General features: G+C 37.1%; 1 protein-coding gene across 4 annotated transcripts in view; it reads right to left on the bottom strand.

Annotated features, from left to right (window-relative positions):
* The window catches only part of LRRC1 (leucine rich repeat containing 1), a 129,737-nt gene that overhangs the window by 71,416 nt on the left and 33,759 nt on the right, over window positions 1–24,562 (bottom strand). For all 4 annotated transcript variants that reach the window (XM_038554330.1, XM_038554333.1, XM_038554332.1 and 1 more), the window contains exon 2: window positions 8,403–8,520. In XM_038554330.1, coding sequence (XP_038410258.1) covers window positions 8,403–8,520 — 118 coding nt within the window. The remainder of the gene's footprint in view (window positions 1–8,402; window positions 8,521–24,562) is intronic.

Here is a 24,562-nt window from a genome sequence, read left to right as displayed (position 1 = left end):
AAGCCTGGATCTTTGATTGTATAGAGCCTCTCACTACCTACCTCCCTAGTCTCTGCCCACCCCTCCTTCCCCCTTACCCAACGCCGGACTATAAATTGAACAGTAAAAAAAAAGTTTCTCATTGTGATGAGCACTTGAGATTTTGGCTTTTTTTTTTTTTTCCTTTAGATCAATAGTCTATCTTGACTACTGCATTTCACCCAGAACAAATCCTGTACAACACAGTAATAGCTATATAATAAAAAGAGAAAGAATCCCATGACAACTCATACAGTTTCAGTTCTTATTTTTATGCACTGGGTGCTTCTTTGATTTTTGATAAATCTTAACATTTTCAGTGAATATCTAAAAGAAAAGCACTTGAGATATTTGCATTTTTAATGATATTGTTATAAATTTATAAGAAACATTTGAAAAAAATCTCCAACAACGACACTCAGCTGAGGAATCCACTCTAACGCCCTCCAAATTTACAACTAAACTATGAGAATTTTTAAAGACTGATTTCAACTTCAAACCAAAAAAGCCCCATTTTTCCTATAAGCCTCTTTCAAATTAGTTGCATTCACGGACACTCTCTGCCAGCCCCAGCACATTATTTATGCAACTATTTAAGAGCCGTTACGTGCAGTTTGTCACATACATCTGTTGTACCTGTAGATTTACCTCCTTAAGGGATTGAAGGATAAGGCAAAGAGCCTTACACAAATGAAGTAAGTACTCAATAAATTTTACTTAAGGTAAAAAAAAAATATATTTTTATGGGCTATAGTTGATAACTGTAAGCACAGAAAGAGAGAGAGAGCAGGGTCCAAAGCTTTTTCACACTGAAAAATAATTCAGAATCATAATTCATTATTAACTTTGAGCAGATATATTAGGTTAGAGATTCAACACTTATAAAACTAATTTAAAAACCAAATCATTTCTATATATAATCCTCAAACTGCAGTTCTCAGTATTGCTCCTCAATCACTTTCTCCTTCTTGGATCCTTCATCCCTTTCTAAATTGTGTCTTTTCCAGCTTAAGAAGCTCAGAGCACCATTTGCATTCATGGAAGCACTTCTCTGTCACCATCCTGACAAAGAGATGCCATCCAGCCTTTAGCTGCCTAGAGGCTCAGCATCACTTGGCTCAAGGCAGTTTCACATGACAAAGTAGGTGACCTCAAAATCAAAATGAAGCAAGATGGCTGCTCACTTGCAATCACTTTCAGAGCTGGAAACTGTCAAAGTGATGCCCACATAAACTGTCTAATTAAAAAATGAACAGAAACTGTCATCCCACATACTGGAGTTTTGTTTTATTTCAGAAGCCATTTTTTTTGAAAAACAATTATTTTTGCTTCTCTAACTTTGCCTAACTTAGCTCTATGTAAATCCACCATTGTTTTTGGAAAATTTGGCATCTAACACAGAACATAGCACTTAGAAACCAAGTAAATGAATGAAATGGGCAGGAACAAAGGAGGGAGGCAGACAAAGAATTAAGAGAACCTCAAACTAACCGAAGAGCTTGTTGACCTAAAAAATATATTCGGAGGTGGTGTTCTCAAATTCAAAGGTTAACATCTCTATTACAAACTTGCTAATTAAAAAAAAAAAAAAGCAAGAGATAAAGTTATATAAACCTACAACTTAACCATGAGAGTCACAACTTTTCTGGTAACAGGGAATTAAGACATATTACCATAATAAATAGCCATAGTTTAACCCTTCTATACACTCTGACAAGGCAAGTACGGGCATCCTAGGGAAACCCTTCTAGATGACAGAAAAAAAAGGATTCAGATATTTCAGAAAGGCTAAGAAAAAAATGCAAAAAGTGTCAAATATGTATAGTATCAAAGGATCTATAGTATCAAAGGTTTAATTTCTGTACATCACCTGAATATAAAAATACATAATATTCTGACTTTATTTCACTGGTGGAATCATTGTACAGCATATCTCCATAATGGTTTATATATAATGTATAAAGCAAGCTTAGATTTTTTTTTTTTTTTTTTAAGGCAGCTAGTACTGAAAGAGAAATGTTAAAAATTTGTCTGCAGCTACACTGGATTCTTAGAAGATGTGTGGTCATGAAATTCTAAACTCTGTCTTTGTATTCTAAAAACAGATATACTGGAAAATACATTTTAAGGTGTGCCTGCCCTTTGGTAGTTAATACAGGGTTTTCAGAGCTGTTTCCATTGATCAGAAGCTTTTTGGGACCCTTTTGAAATTGTTATCTGAAGCAGATTTGGAGTAACGTAAGACTGTCAATGTCCTGCTTTATTTACCTAAGTTGGCATTAAAAAATGTTTGGCTCTTTTCAAAAAACCAATCCACTCTAAAAAGTGAAACTACTAATCTGAGGATATGCAAAATTATACATTACAAATTTTGAAAGAGTTCCAAAAATGTTTTGTGCAAAGACAATGTTCTAAGAATTTCCCTTCCGATTTAACAACTTATAACATCAAATTTTGATGGATTTTCAGTTTTATTTGCTAAAATATCATTGATGTTTCTTTACCATCCAAAAAGAGGAGGGAGGAACCTATTTTAAGGTTTATTTCAATTTTTTCAGTGTTTGAAATGGTTTCTTCTATACATCTTCACATTTTAACAACGCTCCCTGGGGGGGGGGGGGGGGGAACTATTTGTAGCATGTAAAGCATGTGATTTTAAATATTACATAAAACTAATTTTTTACTTTCCATCTCTGCTTTTAAAATTACCATCTGAAATTAAAACATTAAGGAAAAGGCAATTTTATTTTTTTCTGTATCCTTCTCCTTAACAAAAGGGAAGGTATAAGATAAGACAGAGAAGGGTGAAAGGGCTCATGGTAGGAAACTGGCAGTTCTTGCAAAGGTGAGACAACAAGCGCTGGGTTGGAAAGTTCTAGCTCTCCAGACACAAGGTAGAGTGGCCCATGTGCTTCCCTCCATGGGATGTCTCCTGCCATACTTCAACAGTGCCAGTGACAAGAAAACTCACCTACTATATGTATTATTAAGTCCAGCCACTGGAGCAGGGTGCTAAACACAACACTCAATCCAGGCCTGAATTAGGCAGTGAGAAAGGAGAGAACAATGGCTTGACTGTGGCAAGTCTGAAGTCTGCATGGGTAGAAGCTGGCTTCTACCACACTTGTGGTATGGGTGTATGCAGTTATAACCAAAAAAAAAAAAAAAAAAGGCTAACTGTTCATAATTAAGTAGGAAGATTTTTAGGTACACTGGATTTATTGCTTGCCAGAAAGAGATTTTTCAGGCATACTCAGAAGCAAGAAGACTTGATGTTATACAAGGTCATTTCAGTAGGCTTCAAAACTGGCTTTGGATTTCATTAAACGAAGCCACAGCCACAGACCACAGACACTGATCAGCATCTTGTGGCTGGACAGAGGACAACTAACCCATGTTTTTAATCTAAATCTAACCTCTAGACTTTGTGGGACTATGACCCTGCCGGGAGACCAGCAGTCCATCCACTTACTCTGAAGTGTTATCTTGGTGCTTGTGATGATTTGTACTAAAACAATCCTAGAGTTTCTTGTTAACTCAAGTCTAAAGTACTTAGCCAGGGTGTGTGGTCTTTAGCCATGTTTTTCTGTATGTGTATTATTTACCCCAGACTGAAATAAATTCATAGGCTCTCTGGCATGAGACACTCATACTTATCAGCGAGATTTCTCAATGCCAGCCATCCAAGTCCTTCACAATGTTGGCCATATTGGTATAGCACCGATGTTCTTTAGTGTCTCTCTCATTCATTTAAATCTCCTCTTCAAATCTGAGTGAGATTTATTTTTTAAAAAGGAAGCAAATTTCTTTAAGTCACTAATATAATTAAAAACTACTACCACCAAATACAGAAGATAAACGTAGCAATAAATATAATACAGTGTTATTAAATTCAACAGAAGGTAAACCAAAAGGAATAATTTTTTTAATAGTAACTTTCTCGCCATGACTCAATATTAAAAACTGCTGTTTTGTAGCTCCATTTAAAATCATCTCTAGCGGTACCAGTGGTGTATGCCTTGCACTTTGGGAAAAACTGAACTAAATAAATGGATAATGATACAGTACTATGATGTAACTCAAATTACAGCATAGGCTATAAAATTCAAATTACTAACCCTTCAGGCAGGATGCATGATGCATTAACAAAGTCTGCCTGAGATTCTTGGATAGCAAGATAGTACTATGGGGTAATACCTTCTCTTACGTATCCAGAGGTCATTTCCCTCACCAGCTAAAAATCAGTGAGCAGAGAAAACAGACACAAAGTCCAGGCATTAAAGTACATCCATTTTACCACAGAATACTGTGTTAGACCTTAATTCAGGGCCTTTTAACACTGTATTCTGATACCAATTTTATACATTCCAATCAGCTCTTAATCTATGTTTATAGGAAACACCTTGTTTCTTTCATCCCAAGTTTATTTTAGCTATTTGCCTGATTTAAAAAAATCAACCACTGTCAGAACATGAGAAATCTGTCACTTTCCTCACCTCTCACTGGGTTTGTCTGGAAGCAGTGCCCTGTCTCACTCCTTCCCAGGATATGGCCCAACACTTGTCAGGAGAGGCCTGCCCATAGCTGGCCTTGGCCCGGTGCTGAGCAGCAGAGCCAGGGCTCCCATCCAGAGTCCTGCCAGCCAAGCACGTCCAGCCATTTTGGGGGCAAAACTGTTCATCCCAAGCCTCTCTCCTTTTACTCCAGAACAAGTCTCCATAGCCTATATACAACCAACAAGCATCTCTCTCTTTCTTCCTAAGCTCACCGTTCTCTTTAATACAACACACAATCCCCTTGACTTTGTGCCTGAAATATCAGAAAACAAAAGCCACAAAAGTCAGGGTTTGGAGGTCTTGGCAGTTCTTCTTGGCGTAGGACATGAGCCTGTAAAAACTTCTCTCCTCATTTATAGATTTTTTTGGAAATAAACACAAAACTTGTCTTTTCTCCCTCACTTGAGCTAGGTAACATCAGGACAGGTCTAATTTTGCTTCTGGAATGAAAGCCAACTCGACTGTAGGTCAGTAATAGTATCTTACCCTTTAACCAATAATACCCTGAAGGTTTCCCACCCTTCCATGTGAGAAGGTGGAGGGCTGCTGGAAAGCTGAGCAGCCATGCTCATAACCACACGACGCTGTTGAAGGAACATTAGTAGTGAGTTTGTGGGTAGTGAGGGCTCAGATCTTGCTACTCAGCATGTTTGATGGGATCAACAGGGTTGGCAGCCTCTGGGGGCTTCTTAGCAATGCAAAATCTCAAGCCCCTCTCCAGACCTACTGTGTCAGAATCTGTATTTTAACAAAATCCTATGGTAATTCATTGCATGTTAAGGTTTGACAAGCATTAGTTCAATGACTTGGGCTGGTCTGGCATTAAGACCTTGTTTTCCTCAATGGTCACACAATGGAAAATCAGGAACTGAGGAAGCCAATAAAGATCCTTCCATGACAGACACAGCCTGGTTGTGGATATGCTATAACTAAGGGACTGGGCAGGGTCTCAACAGAACAGCCTCTCTGATCATTGAGGAACAGCCTCAGCAGGAGTCCCAGAACACTAAGAGCCTCCAACAGGCCTCCAGACTTAAACCCAAGCCCTTAAAAATGCCTGTTTCCATACAAAGAAGGGGTTTTCACATTGCCTCTCAGGCTAGAGACTTTGCAATTTTTATTTACTTACTCAATTGCCTAGGAAATTCACATTAATGTGATTTTATCTGAGAAAAAAAAAAAAAGAGAGAGAGAGAGAGAGAGGGAACTGAGATTTGCCTGACCTGGAAATAGCTGAAGACTCAAGTTCTTGTTGATTACACTAAATGGTGACCTTGTTCTGCTCTGTCCACACACACATACAACACAATACACACAATACACCATATACATACTACACACACAACACACATCACATACACAACACACATACACACACCACATACACAGCACACACACACAGCACACATTCACAATACATACAACACCACATATACATACACACAGACCCATACTACTGAGCCAGAACAAGGCTTGCCAATAGGGGAAGCATTTATAAATGTGCCTGATAAGAAGATGACAGGATCTGCAGGATCCTTTGACAAAACTCCCAACACCTGCAGAAGGAAAAGAAATATCTTGTGTCCTGACACTGACTTCAGTGAAAGCTTAATCTCTTTCATCAATGTGCTGGAAGGTATAAAGAGACACAGAGGAGGATGCATATAGCCCTTCTTTCTAGCTAAGAGTGTTTGGAAAGAAACAGCTGATGGGAGAAGTGGTAAACCAGGCAGCTGCCCATGCCAACTTTCCACAGGGCACCCTGTCACGTCAGACTGGGCATTTTCACGCTCTATGTCTTCTCTTCTCACGAATAATTAAAGCCAGTACTTCTCCTCTTCTCAAGGATTTCCAGGCCCCTGCTTATTTTCCCTTCTAATGCCAATTTTAAAATTGCTCTTTTATTTCTTTACACAATCTGTGTGATTTCGGTGACCATTTTCCTAAGTCACTGCTTCCTTGCAGAATTAATAGCCAGCTACTCTTTATAAGTGAGATAATTGCTGAGACAAGCAACAGCAGTTTCAATGATGTACACTTTAGATAAACGTGATATAGGATAGCCTTGGCATCAGTTCTGGCCTCCCATGCCTGTCCCATGCCACACTCCAGGTGTAAGGGAAGCCGCATCTGGACTGAGAGGCAGGACCAAGCTTTGCTCTGTTTGCCACCCCTATTCTAGGGCAGCCGATCCTTAGGGTGTCCAGGGACCTGGAGTTTATGGCTTCTATTTGGCTTAAAAATATGAGCGGGGTCAACCATTCCTCACTTAGAAATCTGTCACTGGCGAATAGATGCCACAGCAGAGGCAAAAGCCAAAAAGTACATGGAAAGAGGCCATTCTAAGAGAGGTTAGAAGGGAGGGAAGAACAGTGCACTGACCAACAGAAACAGGCACCCTTGTAAGACAGAAACCATGAAACTCCTAAGATGGTGTCAGATGGCAGCTCCATGCCAATGCTTTTGTTAGCTCCACCCCAGGCCTTACAATCAAATACCCTTAACCTAAGCAGATTTGGGTCCTCTGCAACCAAATAAGCCACTCCAAAACACACTAAACAGATGAATTTATTTTTTATTTTAAAAAATAATATTTTTTCTTCACTTTTTCCATTACCTTCAGGCTAAGAAATAATTCTCAAGAAAAATAAAAGTAGACCCTATGTCAAAAACATACAGCCTGGCCTCAAGACTGTTTCCAATTCATGGGATCTGATAGATGACAGATATTTCACAGCTATTAAAAGTAGGGTATAAAATCATTTTTCCTTCATCACATTTTCAATCAAGTACTGATTATCACTGCTGTCTTATAACAAAAGGCCCGCCAAAATATTCTGTATCTGAGCCTTGCAGTTTCTGTGGAAGACAAGCGAATAAAAGATCCAGACTTGAGGTTCACTGAGAAAAAAACTTGTAGATTTTTGTAGGAAAGCAAAAACAAAACACAAAACAGGCATGTAATATGAGAGCAGGAAAAAGATCATCCTTTTTATAAATAATTCAGAATACACTACGGCCTCTCCTGAAGAACTTACACCAGAATCTTTGTGAGAACTACAACTCCATCTCAAAAGACAGGACCACTGAGAGCTGCCATTTTAACTTAAAGTAATTGATCATGTGTGCTATAACAGGCAGGGGTACCAGCCCACTCCACAAGTGCTGTTGGGGCTATAATACATGAGGTTAAACCAGGGTACCTATTCAAAAGTGAAAGGTTAAATATCCTATTAGATGTCTGATAAAAAAGGAAGCACTTCATCATTCTAGTGAAATCTGGAAATCAAAATAAACTCACAAATACACCACATAAACTCAAATGGGCAGAACCACCAGTGGCCTGATTAGAAATAATTAAACTGACAGAGATGCCCGGACGACAAGTTGCTCTGTTCCAATACAGGGAGGCAGATTCTCATAGCAGCATACCGGCAACTGAGAAACAGCCAGAGGAATCAACTTCCCCCAGTCCTCTGAGGACTGGACACATGACCACACCAATAGCTCTCCATGTCACAATCAGTAAAACGAGGCAGTTGGGCTATATTATTTCCAGTCCACGCTCCGACTCTCTAAATCAGACTGATCCTACTTTGCAAAAATCATCACCTAAAAGCTGCATTATGAAATATTTTTGGTGAACACCTCCAAGCTGACTACACCATTCAATCATGGCATTAATTTCATCCCCAAATTTATACATAGCTTTCCCATATCCATCAGAAAAAGCACCTCCAGTGGCCTTCATCCAACTTTATTGACTAAAACACCGCCCCTAGCATCAGAAGAGACACATGAACAATTCAAGTGGAATCTTTCTCTTACCATTTCGAGAAACATCAAGTTCCACCAGCTGCATGAAGTTTGCTATTTCTGGAGGGAGCCGCTGAATTTCATTATCACTAAGTCCAAGCTTCCGTAATTTGACTAGCTGGAAAAATTGCTGAAAGACAAAAGAGTTCACGTGGGTCTCAGATATATTTGCAATGTAAACCTTCTGCCCAATATGAAATGTAAAACACTATCTTTTAAAAACTAGCAAGGATTGTACTGATATCAATTTCCTCCCTTTGATATCTTAACAGTCATGTAAAGACACTGCCACTAGGATAAACTGGGCACAAAGGACATCTCTGTACTGTTTTAGCAACTTCCTATCAATCTACAATTATCTCAAAAGTTTTTGAAAATGAATAAATAGCTCAATGAGAATGGTAATTATTCCTTTAAGCTATCCAATGGGTAGTCACATTTTCTACTTATAGAAGCTGATATTAGATCTGCAGTATTAGGGGCACCTGGGTGGCTCAGTGGTTGAGCATCTGCCTTTGGCTCAGGTCATGATCCTGGGTCCTGGGATAGAGCCCTGCCTCCCTGCAGGAAGCCTGCATATCCCTTTGCCTTTGTCTCTGCCTCTCTCTTTGTATCTCTCATGAATAAATGAATGAAATCTTAAAAAAAAAAAAAAATCTGCTAAATAAACATATGTAAAAATTAAATAAACATATGTAAAAATTAGAAAATATTTTTAAAAGATATTTTAAACATATGTTTAAAATAAACATGTGTTAAATAAACATATGTAAAAATTAGAAAATATTTTTAAAAGATATTTTAATAGGAATTACTGTGAGTCAGAAAATATACAAATACCCCACAGATGTGTAAAAGGGAAAAAATTGTTTTTGACCAATCTAAAACAGAGTCTACACTGGATACTTCCATGAACCATGGCACACTGGGCACATGCCTTTTTCCTCACACCTTTTAAAACTGTACTAAAATGACACTAAAAGAATTTATACAGAAACAGATATAAATACAGAAGTATGAAATAAATGCATGAAGACAATTAAAATTGAGAAGGGAGAAGCAGCACACTAGACATGCCACAAAATCCTTGAGGCCAGAAAACAGATGAACAAATGGGAACAAAAGAATCCAAACAAAACTGAAATCCAAGCTTGTGGAATGAGGAGTCAATAGGAAATTAGGACCAGGTGATCTTGGAAGGAGGGAGAACTGGTTGAAAATTTATATAAAGAACAGATAGGTCCCCATATCTTTTTCTCTGCCCTGCAGAGCCAGGCAGGAGATCAGAAATTTCCCCTCTAAAAGAGTTGACTCTAAACACAGCTGAGGGCAAGGGGTGAGGCACCCTACTAAAAAGTGGGGGACTGAGTCAAAGCCTGATCAGTGAGATCCCACTCTCTTCCTCCAGTCAAGCTCCCACACATGAGAACAGACACCACAGATGAGAATTACAGTATCAGAGAGGCCCCTGGTTATAAGCCCCACCCATGCACACACAGCTTGCAACCCTCTCCCCCCCCAGCCCCGCCCACACTGCCTCACCCCTCTCAAGTGTCTGGGTCTTTCATTTAAGCAAAAGACAAGGTTCTCTAGACTTGAGGAAAGCCCCTAATATGTTTGAGAGTACCTGTGTGCCTGCACTTCAAATATGAAACAAATATGTGGGGAGCAGAAAAGAATTTCATCAACAAAAAAATGTAATTAACACCCTCAGAGGAATAAGAGAAAATGAAGCAACATGATACTTTTTAAAAAGCAAGCTTCAGAAAAGAAATAAGCTTTCAGAATTTTTTTAAAGTGTAGTATTAATAAAAGAACCCGATAAAAGAGGTGGAAAAGTTAACAAAATCCCTCAGAATGTAGAATAAAAAGACTATAAGACAAAGAAATGGGAGAGAAAAAAGGAAAATTCGAGGATCTGTCTACAAAGTACAACCAATTAACAGGTATTCCAAAAAGAGAACAGAGGGGACTTTCAGAATATGCATTTTTTGCTTTGGAAAAGTCCACTTCACGGCCAATAAAATCAATGACAGAGACATGTCAGAATACCAAGAAATAGAACATTTCAGAACTCCGGAAACAAGAAGATTCCAAAAGTAGGGGTGGGGGTCATAATGAAGAACCGGGAATCAGAAAGGTGCTGGACTCCAAAGCAGACTTGACAGTAAGAAGGCCATGGAGCAATGTCTTCAAAATTGCAAGAAAACAATATTCTCGATCTAAAATTATATACCCAACCAAACCATCAATCAAGTATGATGACAAAATAAAGACATTTTTAGACATGCATGGTCTCAAAAAAATGTATCTTCCTTGCACCTCAGGATTCCATTAAATGTAAGCATATATCTCAAAGGAAGAGGATTTGAGATCTAGCAATCAGAAAATCAACAAAAGAGAGAGACAAAATAAATTCCCCGGATAGAACAATGCAGAGACTTCCAAGATGTCAGCTGAGCAGCAGGCCCTGAGAGGGACCAGTCCACATTGCATAGCCTCTGGGAGGCTCCCAGTGGAAAGATTTTGTGGTGGTAAACATGCATTTGTGAAATTATCTGATCAAGATTTGTTTGTTGATAAATTAGAAACAGAAAAAAACAAAGTAAGCAAAGAAGGGGGGAGTTATTAATTTCAGGAAAAATATAAAGTATGAGAAGATATATTCATAATATAAATTTAAGACTTGATTATGAACAATACTTAGTTTTAATATCTACATGTTGATAAAAACAAGATTTGTGTTATGTCAATATTTAGAGGATGGAGAAGAAATTATAAAGGCTATAGTCTCATTCCATAGAAAGAAATCAAAAGATAACTACAAAATGAAAAAAAAAAAAAATCAAACTAAGAGCAAGCTTAGCAATTTAGGGGAATCCAGCATTAAAACAGCCAAGAGCTAGGGGTTCTTAAGAGCCAAAAACTGGAGTTGGGGAAGGCAAGAGGTTACTGTTCTTCACTGTCACACTATGAGGCTTGTTGGATTTTTTTTAAAAAGCTATTTGCACATATTATTTTGCTAAAACAGAAATTGAATTTACCAAGGAAAAAATCTCTACTAAGATTACGGGCTGCTCCAAATGATAATTTGAAAGATGCTAACACTTAATATATACTTCTATAATCAAAAAGAAGTACTGTCATTTAGGAAGCAGTTGGGCAATACATAGAACATAAGTTTTCAAGTTCACTGATATAGTGACAATACTTTTGAGCATCTGTCCTTGTAATAAAATTGAAAATGAGAAACACAAGCTATAATGCACAATATATCTTTGCATTATTATCAGCAAAAATGAAAACCTGGAAAACATACATATCAAATAAGGAAAATGATAAGCATGTTATTAAAAATTTAATATCAAGTAAGCAACAAAAATAATTACTATAAAGACCATATAACTTGAAAAAATTTATAATGCAAATTTTTAAAAAGAAAAAAAATGCAGGTATATGATGTACAAAAAGCACGTGTGCATGTTGTTGACAGGAAGGAAACTAAGTTATTTCAGGTGATAAGGAAAATGCATAAACAACTTTAAATTATTTTTTAACAAAAAAGAAAAACATTTTTAAATGAAATGATGGATCTCAACAAATGAATGCTACCAATTAGCTGTCTATAATAATGAAAGTGCTCAATGAAAGAACTAATCCTTTGGATTTCTTTAATCATACAGTTGAGATTTAATTTCTTAAGGAAAGGTATTGAAATTCCTTTATGCTGGTTGTACGAAAGCATTAGCTGACACAAAAGCCATTCAAAAGAGTCACATATCTGAATAATTGAGCTTATGCCAATTGTTCAAAGAGTCTGACAGTTTCATAATGCATCAATGTGTTTACTCAAGCATGAAAAGCTCACTTTATTTTCCAGGAAAGATATAATAGCAACGGCACAAAACCATCACCAATTCTATACATTCAGGAACCATTCAGAAATAATACAAGAGACCAAGTCACTAAGGTACTTAAATCTGCAGTGAATAATAAGTTAGCTTCACAACTGTGGAAACAACAGCATGCAAATCCCCACATCTAGTAGAGATCATAACAGCAGGCAAATTTAAGTTTTGTTCTGCATGTTAAAAGCATCCTCAAAGAGACTGTCACCAACACTATTTTATTCAACCTGAGAAGCACATAATGCACGTAAAAACAACCCTATCTGACAGGATCCCAAAATGAAAATAGTAATTCCTAAATCCTTCCCTCATTACCCTGATGAGATCTTAATTTAGCACCCAAATGCTTTAAATTAACAACTTTCTTATAAAATGGACATGATGCCACTAAGACTTTATTAAATACTCAAGTTTCCAACTTCCTCAAATAGGGGGGAAAAAACCAACAAGCTATATAAGCCCTTCTGCCTTCTCTTTGACATTAGCCAGGGCACTTGAAGAACAATTCATGTAGCTGTCTTGGCAGGGCGCCGCAGCGCGGACTGGTCATGTGACACAACACACAGACACCATTCTTCAACTATACCATGTTTGATTACAGCACCCTGGCCCACTTTAGAGGACACTGTGTACAATTACATGCGAAGGAACCCAAAATGCCTTGGCTCGTTATGCCACACTACAGCCTTCTTATAGCCACCCTTGTTTTTAGTAGATGCAGAGCCTTTAATTTGGCCGTACAACTCGTTTCCTTTTCCCATTCACCATTTCTGACAAGATTCTTTTTCACTCTTTTTTGGTAGAATGTTAGTGACCCCCTTCTTAGAAAGGGACATTGGAGTATTCCTGGGCTACAGAGGTGGTTCAACATCCACAAATCAATCAATGTGATACACCACATTAATAAAAGAAAGGATAGGAACCATGTGATCCTCTCAATAGATGCAAAAAAAGCATTTGACAAAGTACAGCATCCATTCTTGATAAAAACCCTCAACAAAGTAGGGCCAGAGGGAACATACCTCAACATTATAAAGGCTATATATGAAAGACTCAGAGCAAATATCATCCTCAATGGGGAAAAACTGACAGCTTTTCCCCTAAGGTGACAGGGATGTCCACTCTCACCACTCTTGTTCAACATAGTACTAGAAGTACTATCTGATTGCCTCAGCAATCAGATAACAAAAATATATAAAAGGCATCAAATCGGCAAAGAAGTCAAACTTTTACTCTTCGTAGACAACATGATACTCTACAAAAAAACCCAAAAGGCTCTGCCAAAAAATTGCTAGAACTCATATAGGAATTCAGCAATGTGGTAGGATATAAAATCTTTGGTAGGATATAAAATCCATACATACACTAAAACTGAAGCTAAAGAAAGAGAAATCAAGAAGGTATCAATCCCATTTATGACTGCACCAAAAACCATAAGATACCTAGGAATGAACCTAACCCAAGAGGTAAAGGATCTATATGGTGAAAACTACAGAACACTTATGAAAAAAACTGAGAAAGACACAAAGAAACGTAAAAGTATTCCATGCTCATGGACTGGAAGAACAAATGTTAAAATGTCTACGCTACCCAAAGCAATCTACACATTGAATGCAACCCCTTTCAAAATGCCATCGGTATTTTCAACAGAGCTGGAACAAACAATCCTAAAGTTTGTAGGGTGCCATTCAAATGGTACTGGCACAAAACAGACACATAGATCAATGGAACAGAATAAAGAGCCCAGAAAGGGACTCTTAACTATATGGTCAACTAATCTTTGACAAAGCAGGAAAGAATATCCAATGGAAAAAAGTCTCTTCAACAAATGGTGTTGGCAAAATTGGAAAGAATGTAACTGGACCACTTTCTTACACTATACACAAAAATAAACTCATAATGGATGAAAGTCCTAAATGTGAGACAGGAATCCATCGAAATCCCAGAGGAGAACACAGACAACAACCTCTGTGACCTCAGCCACAGCAGTGTCTTGCTAGACACGTCTCCAAAGCCTAGGGAAACAAAGGCAAAAATGCGCAATTGGGACTTCATCAGGATAAAAAGCTTTTGCACAGCAAAAGAAATAATCAACAAAACTAAAATGCAATCTACAGCATGGGAGAAGATAGTCACAAATGACATATCAGATAAAGGGTTAATTTCCAAAATCTATAAAGAACTTGTCAAACTCAACACCCAAAAAACAAAAAATCCAGTCAAGAAATGGGCAGAAAACATGAACAGATATTTCTCCAAAGAAGACATACAAATAGCCAACAGACACATGAAAAAATGCTCAACATCATTTGGCCTCAGGGAAATACAAATCAAAACCACAATGAGATACCACCTCACACCTATCAGAATAGTTACATTACCAACTCAAGAAACAAAGGATGTTGGCAAGGATGAGAAGAAAAAGGAACCTTCTTACACTGTTGGTGGGAATGCAAACTGGTGCAGCCATTCTGGAAAACAGTTTGGAGGTTCCTCAAAAGTTAAAAATAGAGCTACCCTACAGCCCAGCAAATTGTACTTCCAAGTATTTACCCAGAAGATCCAAACACAGTGATTCCCAGGGTCACATGCACCCCAATGTCTATAGCAGCAATGTCCAAATAGCCAAAATGTGGAAAAAGCCCAGATGTCCATCAATAGACGACTAGATAAAGAAGATGTGGGGGGGGTGTGTGTGTGTGTATCTACACATACATACATACATATATACACAATGGAATAGTCCTCAATCAAAAAGAATGAAATCTTGCCACTTGCAATGACGTGGATGGAACTAGAGGGTACTATGCTAAGCAAAATAAGTGAGTCATAAAAAGACAAATACCATATGATTTCATTCCTATGTGGAATTTAAGAAGCAAAACAGATGAACATAGGGGAAGAGAAGGAAACATTTTAAAAAAAATTTTAAAGGGAAGGATAAAAACAGAAGGCAAACCATAAGAGACTCAACTCTCGTAAACAAACTGGAGGGGAGGTGGGTGGGGAGACGGGGTCATTGCATGATGGGCATGAAGGAGGGCACTTGATGTAATGAGTACTGGATGCTATATGCAACCATGTGAATCACTAAATTTTACCCCCGAAACTAATAATATACTATATGTTAACTAAATTGAATTAAATAAAAAATTTAAGAAAAAAGAAAGGGACATAGGAGATCTTAGTCTTAAAAGAATTATGTTCTTTTTAATTACTACATGGCCAAGGATCTCCATTGCCCAAACTTCTCCTCCTTAGAGTAAACATAAATCATTGTTCTAGATTCATCTGGAAGACAATAGCATAACGAATGTTATTAAACTCCTGAAAAACTGTTGGACTCCATCTAGAATGACACCAAATTGACTCACAATTTCCTTTCCTAGGCATTCTAATACTTCAACTAAATGGTGACCCTTTTCATTCTATGTTAACTCTCAACACATTCCTAACTCCTGTACCCTTTGACCTAAACTCTCTTTTTGGCCAACCTCCTTGATAAAGATATGGTAAACCAATGGTTCTAATGTTGAGGTAGGATGAACAATTGTTACATCAGTACAGATGACCCTTGAAAAACACAGGTTTGAACTGCATTTTTTTTCAATAAATACAGTATGGCACGATAAATGTATTTTCTCTCCCTTATGATTTTCTTAATAACATTTACTTTTCTCTAGTTTACTTTATTCTAAGAATATAGTATATAATACATATTAGCATCCAAAATACATATCAATCTATTGTTTATGTCATATGTAAGTCTTCTGGTCAAGAGTAGGCTATTAGTCAAGTTTTGAGGGAGGCAAAAGTTATATACAGATTTCTGACTGTCCTTGGGGATGAGGGGTGACACCCATGTTGTTCAACGGTCAACTGTTTATCATTTGTGTCATCCAGCAGTGTTCTTTTCTGTGAGATTTTTAAAAAGTTACTGTAACTTTATTACCCAGAAATGTTATTCCTTGGTATATAACTTATTCTTTTATTTAATATAACTTATTCTTAAAAAAATTCTCACATTATTCCAGAATACATAAAAGAATGTGCTTGGCAAAATTATTTGTAATTGCCCAAAACTATAAATAACTCAAATATCCATCAGTAGATCTAACAGAGAGGGAATATACCTTATTCTACATAGCAATCAAAATAAAAGCTTACTATTAGTCATTATAGGAAGGAATCTTAGAAATAATATTAAGCAAATGAAACTTTCACAAAAGAAAGCATACTATATTATTCCACTTGAAAAATCACCAAAACTGAACTATTTTGTTTAGAGATGTACACAGAGGTGGTAAAAACTATAAAGAAAAGCAAAGAAGTGATTCCTATGAAATTGGGTTAGTGGCCACCTGTAGGTGTAAGGGAGAAGACTATGATCAGGAAGGGTATGAGATGGACTTCTGGAGTCCAAGCAATGTTTATTTGTTTGTTTTAAGATTTTATTTATTCATGGGAGACAGAGAGGCAGAGATGCAGGCAGAGGGAGAAGCAGGCTCCTCACAGGAAGCCTGATGCAGGACTTGATCCCAGAACCCTGGGATCACACCCAGAGCAAAAGACAGATGCTCAACCGCTGAGCCACCCAGGTGTCCCTTTTTGTTTGTTTGTTTTTTTAAGATTCAAGCAATGTTAAATATCTTAACCTGAGTGGTAGTTACAAGTATTCATTCTATAATTTGTTATAAACTGTACATTTATACCCTATGCATTTTGCTATGTATTTTATTTCACAATAAGAATAGTTTCTAAAGTTTTAAACTGCTTACTAATCAGGAAGGAAAATACTAGACAATTAGCACCAAGAACATCAAATTCTTTAACTCATCATAGTTAATGATAACAAAAAGCAATGACACTATACCTCGAGGAGAAATAAAATGACCATAGTGATCAAAAACAGCATCAGTAAGGATAATGTTATCAGCAATATGATATAGCAGTCAACATCTACTAAGGAATTCTCTGTGCTTGGCAGTAGGCTAAGAACTTTACAGGGGTTACACTCTTTAATCATCTCAATGTTGCCACCATGTTGATACCAACATGTATCAGTTAACTCTGGCTGCATAACAAATCATCGCAAATTCTAAAACAATTTTTTTTTTTAATTTTTCACATTCTGTGGGATGGCAGGGCAGTTCCTCTGCTGCTTTCATCTGAGCTCACTCATGCAACTGTTAGAGTCAGCTAAAGGGTCAGAAAGGCTGGAAGATCCACCCTGGCCCTCTTCGTACAGTCTGGCAATTAGTGCCAGCTGTCAGCTAAGCACCTGTTTGCCACACAACCTCTGTCCTCTCCCTTATGATACAGCGGTTTCCCTACATGAAGCTCTCCAAACAGAATTCAAAAGTGGCAAAAGAAGAGGCTGCAAGGACTTTTGAGGCCTAAGCCCTGAAATGTGCATGCTGTCATTTTTGCCACATTCAGGGGGTTGGAGAATTAGTCTGTACTGGTAGATGGAAGCAGCAGCAAAATTCACACTGAAAAGAGGCATGGGATGGGAGAAACCTGGTAGATTAAATGGCCTACTACAAAGTAGGTAGGAACCTCAGTTATGCCACAGAAAAACATATATAAAACCTGGATAGACTATCCTAGAAAATTCTATGTTGGATCACAGAGCAATGACTTTTCTAAAGAAAATTCAAACAGAAAATAAAACAATTTATTGCGCAAACTTTGGCTAAGATTTTTGATTCGTGAGAAAGATATAGGTAAAGGGAAATCCCCAGGAAGTATTCACAGAATAGTGATAGAATAGTGATAGAATCAGTTGTCTGTGATTCGCAGAGAATTCAAATAATCATATTTCACATCTAAGATCTGAATTTGAAAGAGTTTTAGCAAACACTCAAAAATGAGAACTACTGATGAAAGAAGTGTTAACAGGACTTTTGTGTGTGTGTGTGTGCGCGCGCGCGCGCGCTTTGGTAAAGTGTTACGCAATGGGAATGTCCCTAGGTGAATCACTTTGTACCCTTGTTAAAAAAAAAAAAACATCAAATGATTGAAGGGCTCTTTTTAATTCCAAAACTTATAGGATTGCGTTTCCAAATACCTTCAGTGTACCTTAAGAAAAATGAAAATCCTATTAGTACACAATACAATAAGCATGAGGTTAAAAATGCATAAAATTACAGAAAGTAGATTAGTGGTTGCCTAGGAAATGGAAAATGATTGCTAATGGCTATGGGGTTTCTCTTGGGATGACAAGAATATTCTAAACTTCTATACTAACAACCACGCGATCATGCACTTTAAATGGGTAAACTGTATATATAGCATATGAGTCATATCCCAATAAGGATGTCAAACCAAGGATAGGATTGGCAGACACCAATGAAGAAGGAATCCCTTTTGGTAATAAAAGACTAAGTGAGGGACACCCAAACACCTTATGTAGTTGAATCCCAGTTTTTGATCTCTAGTTAACAGATAAGAAAACTGAGGCTTCCACCACATTTAGTGGCTTCCCTAACACTGCTGCCGGTTAATAGCATTCTTTAAGGAAAATTCTAAAACATGATCACTTTGGAAAATCACAGAATAACAACACACTCAGGTAACTAACTGGAAAAAAAAAAAAAACATTTGGGAATGTATATTCTAATTAGCTAAATAAAATAAAGTCAGGGAAAGGGGGAGTTTTAGGCTCCAAAAGGGATAAGGAGTAAAACTGTGCCAATACGGTACTTCGTCTTGATTAATGAGTTGAAAGGGAAAGGAAAGGGCATGCTAATGAAACCAGCATGTAAGAGCACATAAGTAGTGTTGCTGCCTATTAGATCCAGGCCAAAAGAGTAGACATAAAAGGAAAGTAATCTAGACAGATAAGAAAATGAATCAACTTTTAGAGGATCATGGGCAGGGCGAGGTAATTCCAGATAAAGCCTTAGGCAAGGGGAAGGCTGACAAAGACAGGGAAAGCAGTAGACAGAAATCTGAAACAAGTTTATAATATGATATAGCAAAAGAGCATATAAAGAAAAAAGGTTTGGTCCAGTGTAGGGGCATGGGGGAAGGTATCACCCAGCACCAGGACAGTCCTGGTAAAATTCAAAAAAAAATTCAGTCTATTGAACTGGCAATTTTTTTTAAACAATCTTCAGATAAACTTAGAACTGTATTCAAAAGAAAGTCACAAATAATTAAGAATTTGAAACACTGACTTACAAAATTGAAAGCTTATATCCATGCACTATTGCATGGACCAGGTAAGAGGTAATAAACATGAAAGGAGATAAAGGTTTATTTAACTCCTCAATACAACTAACCACTTCCTCTATAGTCTGAAGCAGGAAGAAATATATTTCCTTGCCCATTTATTTGGCAAATAAATGAAACAGATCACAGGCAAAAAGTCTCCGGTTTTAAAATATAATTTTTTAAAACTGGTTCATGATTTAGCAGCACAGGTACCCCTTCTTTGTGCAAGAAAGAAAAAAGTGTGGGCTCTTGTCCTTACATGGCCCTAAAAGGTCATAGGTAAATCAAATTTCAGAGAAGCAAATCAGTTTCCCACTGAGCACTGCTGTCTGTACTTCAGCATTTAGAATAAAGATGCTTACATTTACTTTGCTTAAAATATTTCCCTTTCCAATTTTCCTGTCTCTGGGCTCCACTAATAATAATTTTATCCTCTCTCATTTGTTAACATAGCTGCATGTTGTCAAGGTGCTTTCATACATCATCAAGCTATAACCATTAATGGACCCTAACAAAGATATTAATGCCTTAAGGGTACTCCCCACCACCAACAATTAAAATAGCTCAGGAGTGAATCACTTTGAAAATCATGAAACCAGGAACATTTTATTTATTGTGCTGTGACCAGAAGAATAGGTGAGGCTGGTAGTGGTATTAGCAATGATTTAGAAAAGAAAAACCTTTGTTAAAATGAAGATTAATTATGTGCTTGCTTCAGTAGCACATATACTAAAAGCAGCATAAATCAGAACAGCATTACTTTACTGAGAACCTGAGTGGACAAGCCAAGGACATGGAAGGACATGCTAATGGCACAGATAGAGACTTGTCAAGACTTGGATTGAGCACAGAGAAGGGCCGAATACGACAAAGTAGGAAAAAAATATCAACCTGAAACACTATAGGGGAAGAATTAAACACAAGGTAATAAATTCAAGCACTGAACTATTACATGGCCACTAAAAATCTTGTTTCTCTATTAGGACTATATCAAAATAAAAAGCTTCTGCATAGCAAAGGAAATCATCAATAAAATAAACAGGCAACCTACTAAATGGAAAAAGACATTTGCAAAGATGCATCTGTACCTCCAACCTTTATAGATCCAAAATATATAAAGAACTTATACAACTCAACACTAAAACAAAACAAAACCTGATTTAAAAAATGGGCAGAGGACCTGCATCGACATTTTTCCAAAAAAGACATCCAGACGGCCAACAGTCACATGAGATGTTCACTCATTAATCAGGAAAATGTAAATCAAAACTACAAGATATCACTCCACACCAGTTAGAATGACTAATATCAAGAAGACAAGAAACAAGTGTTGGTGAGGATGTGGGGAAAAAAGGAACCCTTGTGCAACACTGGTGGGAATGCAAACTGCCACAGCTTCTGTGGAAAACCACATGGAGTTTCCACAAAGAATTAAAAATATAAATACCATATGATGCAGTAATTCTAATACTGGATATTTACCCAAGGAAAATGAAAATACTAATTTGAAAAAATATATGTATCCCTATGTTTGTTTATTGCAGCATTATTTACAATATCCAAGATATGGAACCAACCTGAGTGTCTATTGGTAGATGAATGGATGAAGAAGATGTCGCATTCACATGCGCACGTGTGCGTGCACACACACCCATACACACACACACACAGGAATATTACTCAGCCACAAAAAAGAATGAGATCTTGTCATCTGCAACAACATGGATGGACCTAGAGGGTATAATGCTAAGTGAAATAAGAGAAAGACAATATTATATGATTTTACTTACATATGGAATCTAGAAAATAAAACTTACAACAACAAAAAAATCAGGCTTTTAAATACAGAGAACAAACTGATGATTGCCAGAGGGGAGGTAGGTGGGGGGCAGAGTAAAGAGATAAAGGGGATTAAAAGATATAAACTTCCAGTTATAAAATAAATAAACCACAGGGATGAAAATTACGGCACAGGGAATAGAATTAATAATGTTGTATGGTTACAGATGGTGACTATGCTTACTATGGTGAGTATCAAGTAATGCATGGAATTGTCAATTCAGTATGTTATACATATGAAACTAATATAATATTGTATGTAAATTATACTTCAATAAAAAATGTAAAAGTCCTGTTTCTGATGAGTATTTAATAATACAAATAAATACATGTATTCTAGGGTTCTCAAAAAAGAATCTAAATTTGTATACACAGTATAATCCTTACTTTGCTTATACATAATGGACTTTTAGGGAAAAACTTTTTTAAATTTACTTATTTAAGTTTTAGGTGGTTAACATACAGTGCAATATTGGTTTCTGAGGGGAAAAAAACTACTTTTGAAAGGTAAATTTTCAGGCAGCCTGGGTGGCTCAGCGGTTTAGCGCCTGCCTTCAGCCCAGGGAGTGTCCTGGAGACCGGAATTGAGTCCCACGTCAGGCTCCCTTGCATGGAGCCTGCTTCTCCCTCTGCCTGTGTCTCTGCCTCTCTTTCTCTCTTTGTGACTCGCATGAATAAATAAATAAAATCTTAAAAAAAAAAAAAAAAAAGGTAAATTTTCTGGTATTAAAAAAAAAAAAAAAAAAACTTAAACTCAATGACTCAGGATCATTCAACCTCTGGGTGTTGATGCTTTGTACCACAGAAAGCCAAAGATTCTATTTATCTGAAGGAAGGGTTGTTTTTCCTTCAAACTTGAACCAACTCTATCTTCAAGCAAAACCTGAAATCAGTTTACATACCAAAAAAGTTCTTCCAAAAGAAGTCAAAGAGATATTCAAGTAAGTTTATTAAAAGTGATCTTATATTTTGGCACAGGATACTCAATAAGGTTGAATTTTTCATATATTGTACTCAATATATATGTACATGATTCAAATGGAATAAAATGTGTTTAATGGACATCTGTCTTGGGTTCAACACAATTTATCTAAGCTAATAGTGTTAATCAGCTATATTATATATATTACATATATATATTATGCCTAGTTTATGCAGAGTTTTGAAATGAAGAAAAAGATACTCAAACAAGATGTAGTCCTTACTCTCAAGGGACACCCAGGAGCTGACACAAAACCAGTAAATTAAACTACAAGGGAGAAAAAGAGAAAATTACAATAAACGAGGCACAAAATGCTACATAAGGATAATAAATGTCTCTTGTCATAAACTACATGTTATGCTCCTTCAGGTTAAATTTTAAGAAGTCAACTAGGGGGCAGCCCGGGTGGCTCAGTGGTTTAGCGCTGTCTTCGGCCCAGGGCCTGATCCTGGAGACCCGGGATCAAGTCCCGCGTCAGGCTCCCTCCGCCTCTTTCTCTGTGTGTCTCTCTCATGAATAAATAAATAAACTCTTTAAAAAATGTGTCTTTAAATAAATAAATAAATAGTCAACTAGGCTGTTTTATGATCAGTCATGCCACACCAATAAGATCAAAGATTTCTATGAATCAGATTCCTATGAAAGGTTCCTATGAATCCATTCATAAGAATGGATTCTTCAGGGAAATTATGTTAGGAATATTGTTTCTGAATTTTCCCAGGAAATACACCAATCTTTGGATCAACAAACAGTTCCTCTGAAGTAACAAGCTCAGCTAAGAAAAGAGATGGGCCCTTGTCTTGAAAGTACAGAATATCTTAGACTGCCCATTAGTTAATGTTTCTCACTTCCTGAAGCAATAAATGGATACCCTCCCTAGTCAACGTTTGATCTTTCTGGATAGCAAGCAAGAAATGGAAGAATTCAGTCACTGACACAGCATTTCAAAAATTAATCTGAGTTACCAGCATACGATCATTCAAGAATGGCACATGACCTTCTAAGGCAACATTTAATGTCACTTTCAGCGTGTACTAATTATAAGTAAAGGGGAAAGAGAAGGAAGTGTGTCTCATAGCCGGTAATGCTCAAGATGACCAAATTGTTTTAAACCATTATCAAGAGACCTTCAAGGGTGGAGGGAAGGACCTCACTAACCATGGAGTACATATGGCATTTTGGCATATTGCAGCCATGAACCCGTCTCTAACAAACTGCTCTAGTGGGAGTCACAATGTTACTATATTTAGTTTGGAGAGTTGGTTTCAAGGAATTGCCAAGGTACTTTTCCAGAAGAGGCAGGAGTTCATCATCAAGCAGAATATAGCAGACATTAAAAGAACTAATAACCCAAGTATCAGATACATAACTACTGAAGTCTCACATGACTTCAAACAATTTAAATGTGCAACCTGATGTCTGCAGAAGCTAAGAAGTCAGTGTTAGGGCCTAACCACATTTCAGCCATTTAGAAATATAATGATCACTGCAGGGGATCCCTGGGTGGCTCAGCGGTTTAGTGCCTGCCTTCGGCCCAGGGCGCGGTCCTGGAGTCCGGGGATCGAGTCCCACATTGGGCTCCCTGCATGAAGCCTGCTTCTCCCTCTGCCTGTGTCTCTGCCTCTATGTCTATCATGAATAAATAAATAAAATCTTTTAAAAAAATAATAATGATCACTGCAGAATTTAATAGTGCAGAAGGGATTAACTTGTCCTAAAACATTTTCTACATATTCTAAATACACATGAGCTACAACATACATTTTGGCATTTCCACAATCACATTTTAAGATTAAAATTGTGTGATTTAGTAATTTGGGGAGAAGAGTGTCTCTCCACCTAGGTATGTTTATGTTTCAAAGTATTTATAGCTCCTCTAAGAGAGCAGCCTTGCATCTTCAAACTAAGTCCTCTCTGATTTAAATTTCTCACACACACTAAATTCACACTGTTTCCTACTGGCTGACCAAAACAGTTGTGAAAAGCAAGATGAAATGGAAAAAAAAAATGAGAGTAGACTCCCTAGCAACTCACAAACAGTTATGCAAAAACAAAACAGCTCATGCTGATTGCCACATTTTAGCCCCACAAAATGAACTAAATATTAAATTCTAATATTAATCCAGATGAAGAACCACAAACACAAGGCCTAATTTTGAAAACTTTCTGAATTGCCCTACTGTTTAAGGAACAAGAGAAACCATTAGTGTCCAACTGATTCTGCT

This window comes from Canis lupus, chromosome 12 (assembly GCF_011100685.1).
Source record: "Canis lupus familiaris isolate Mischka breed German Shepherd chromosome 12, alternate assembly UU_Cfam_GSD_1.0, whole genome shotgun sequence".
In the NCBI taxonomy this organism is placed as follows: domain Eukaryota; kingdom Metazoa; phylum Chordata; class Mammalia; order Carnivora; family Canidae; genus Canis; species Canis lupus.
Note: the sequence above shows the minus strand (reverse complement) of the source record. Positions and strands in the feature narration are given on the sequence as shown.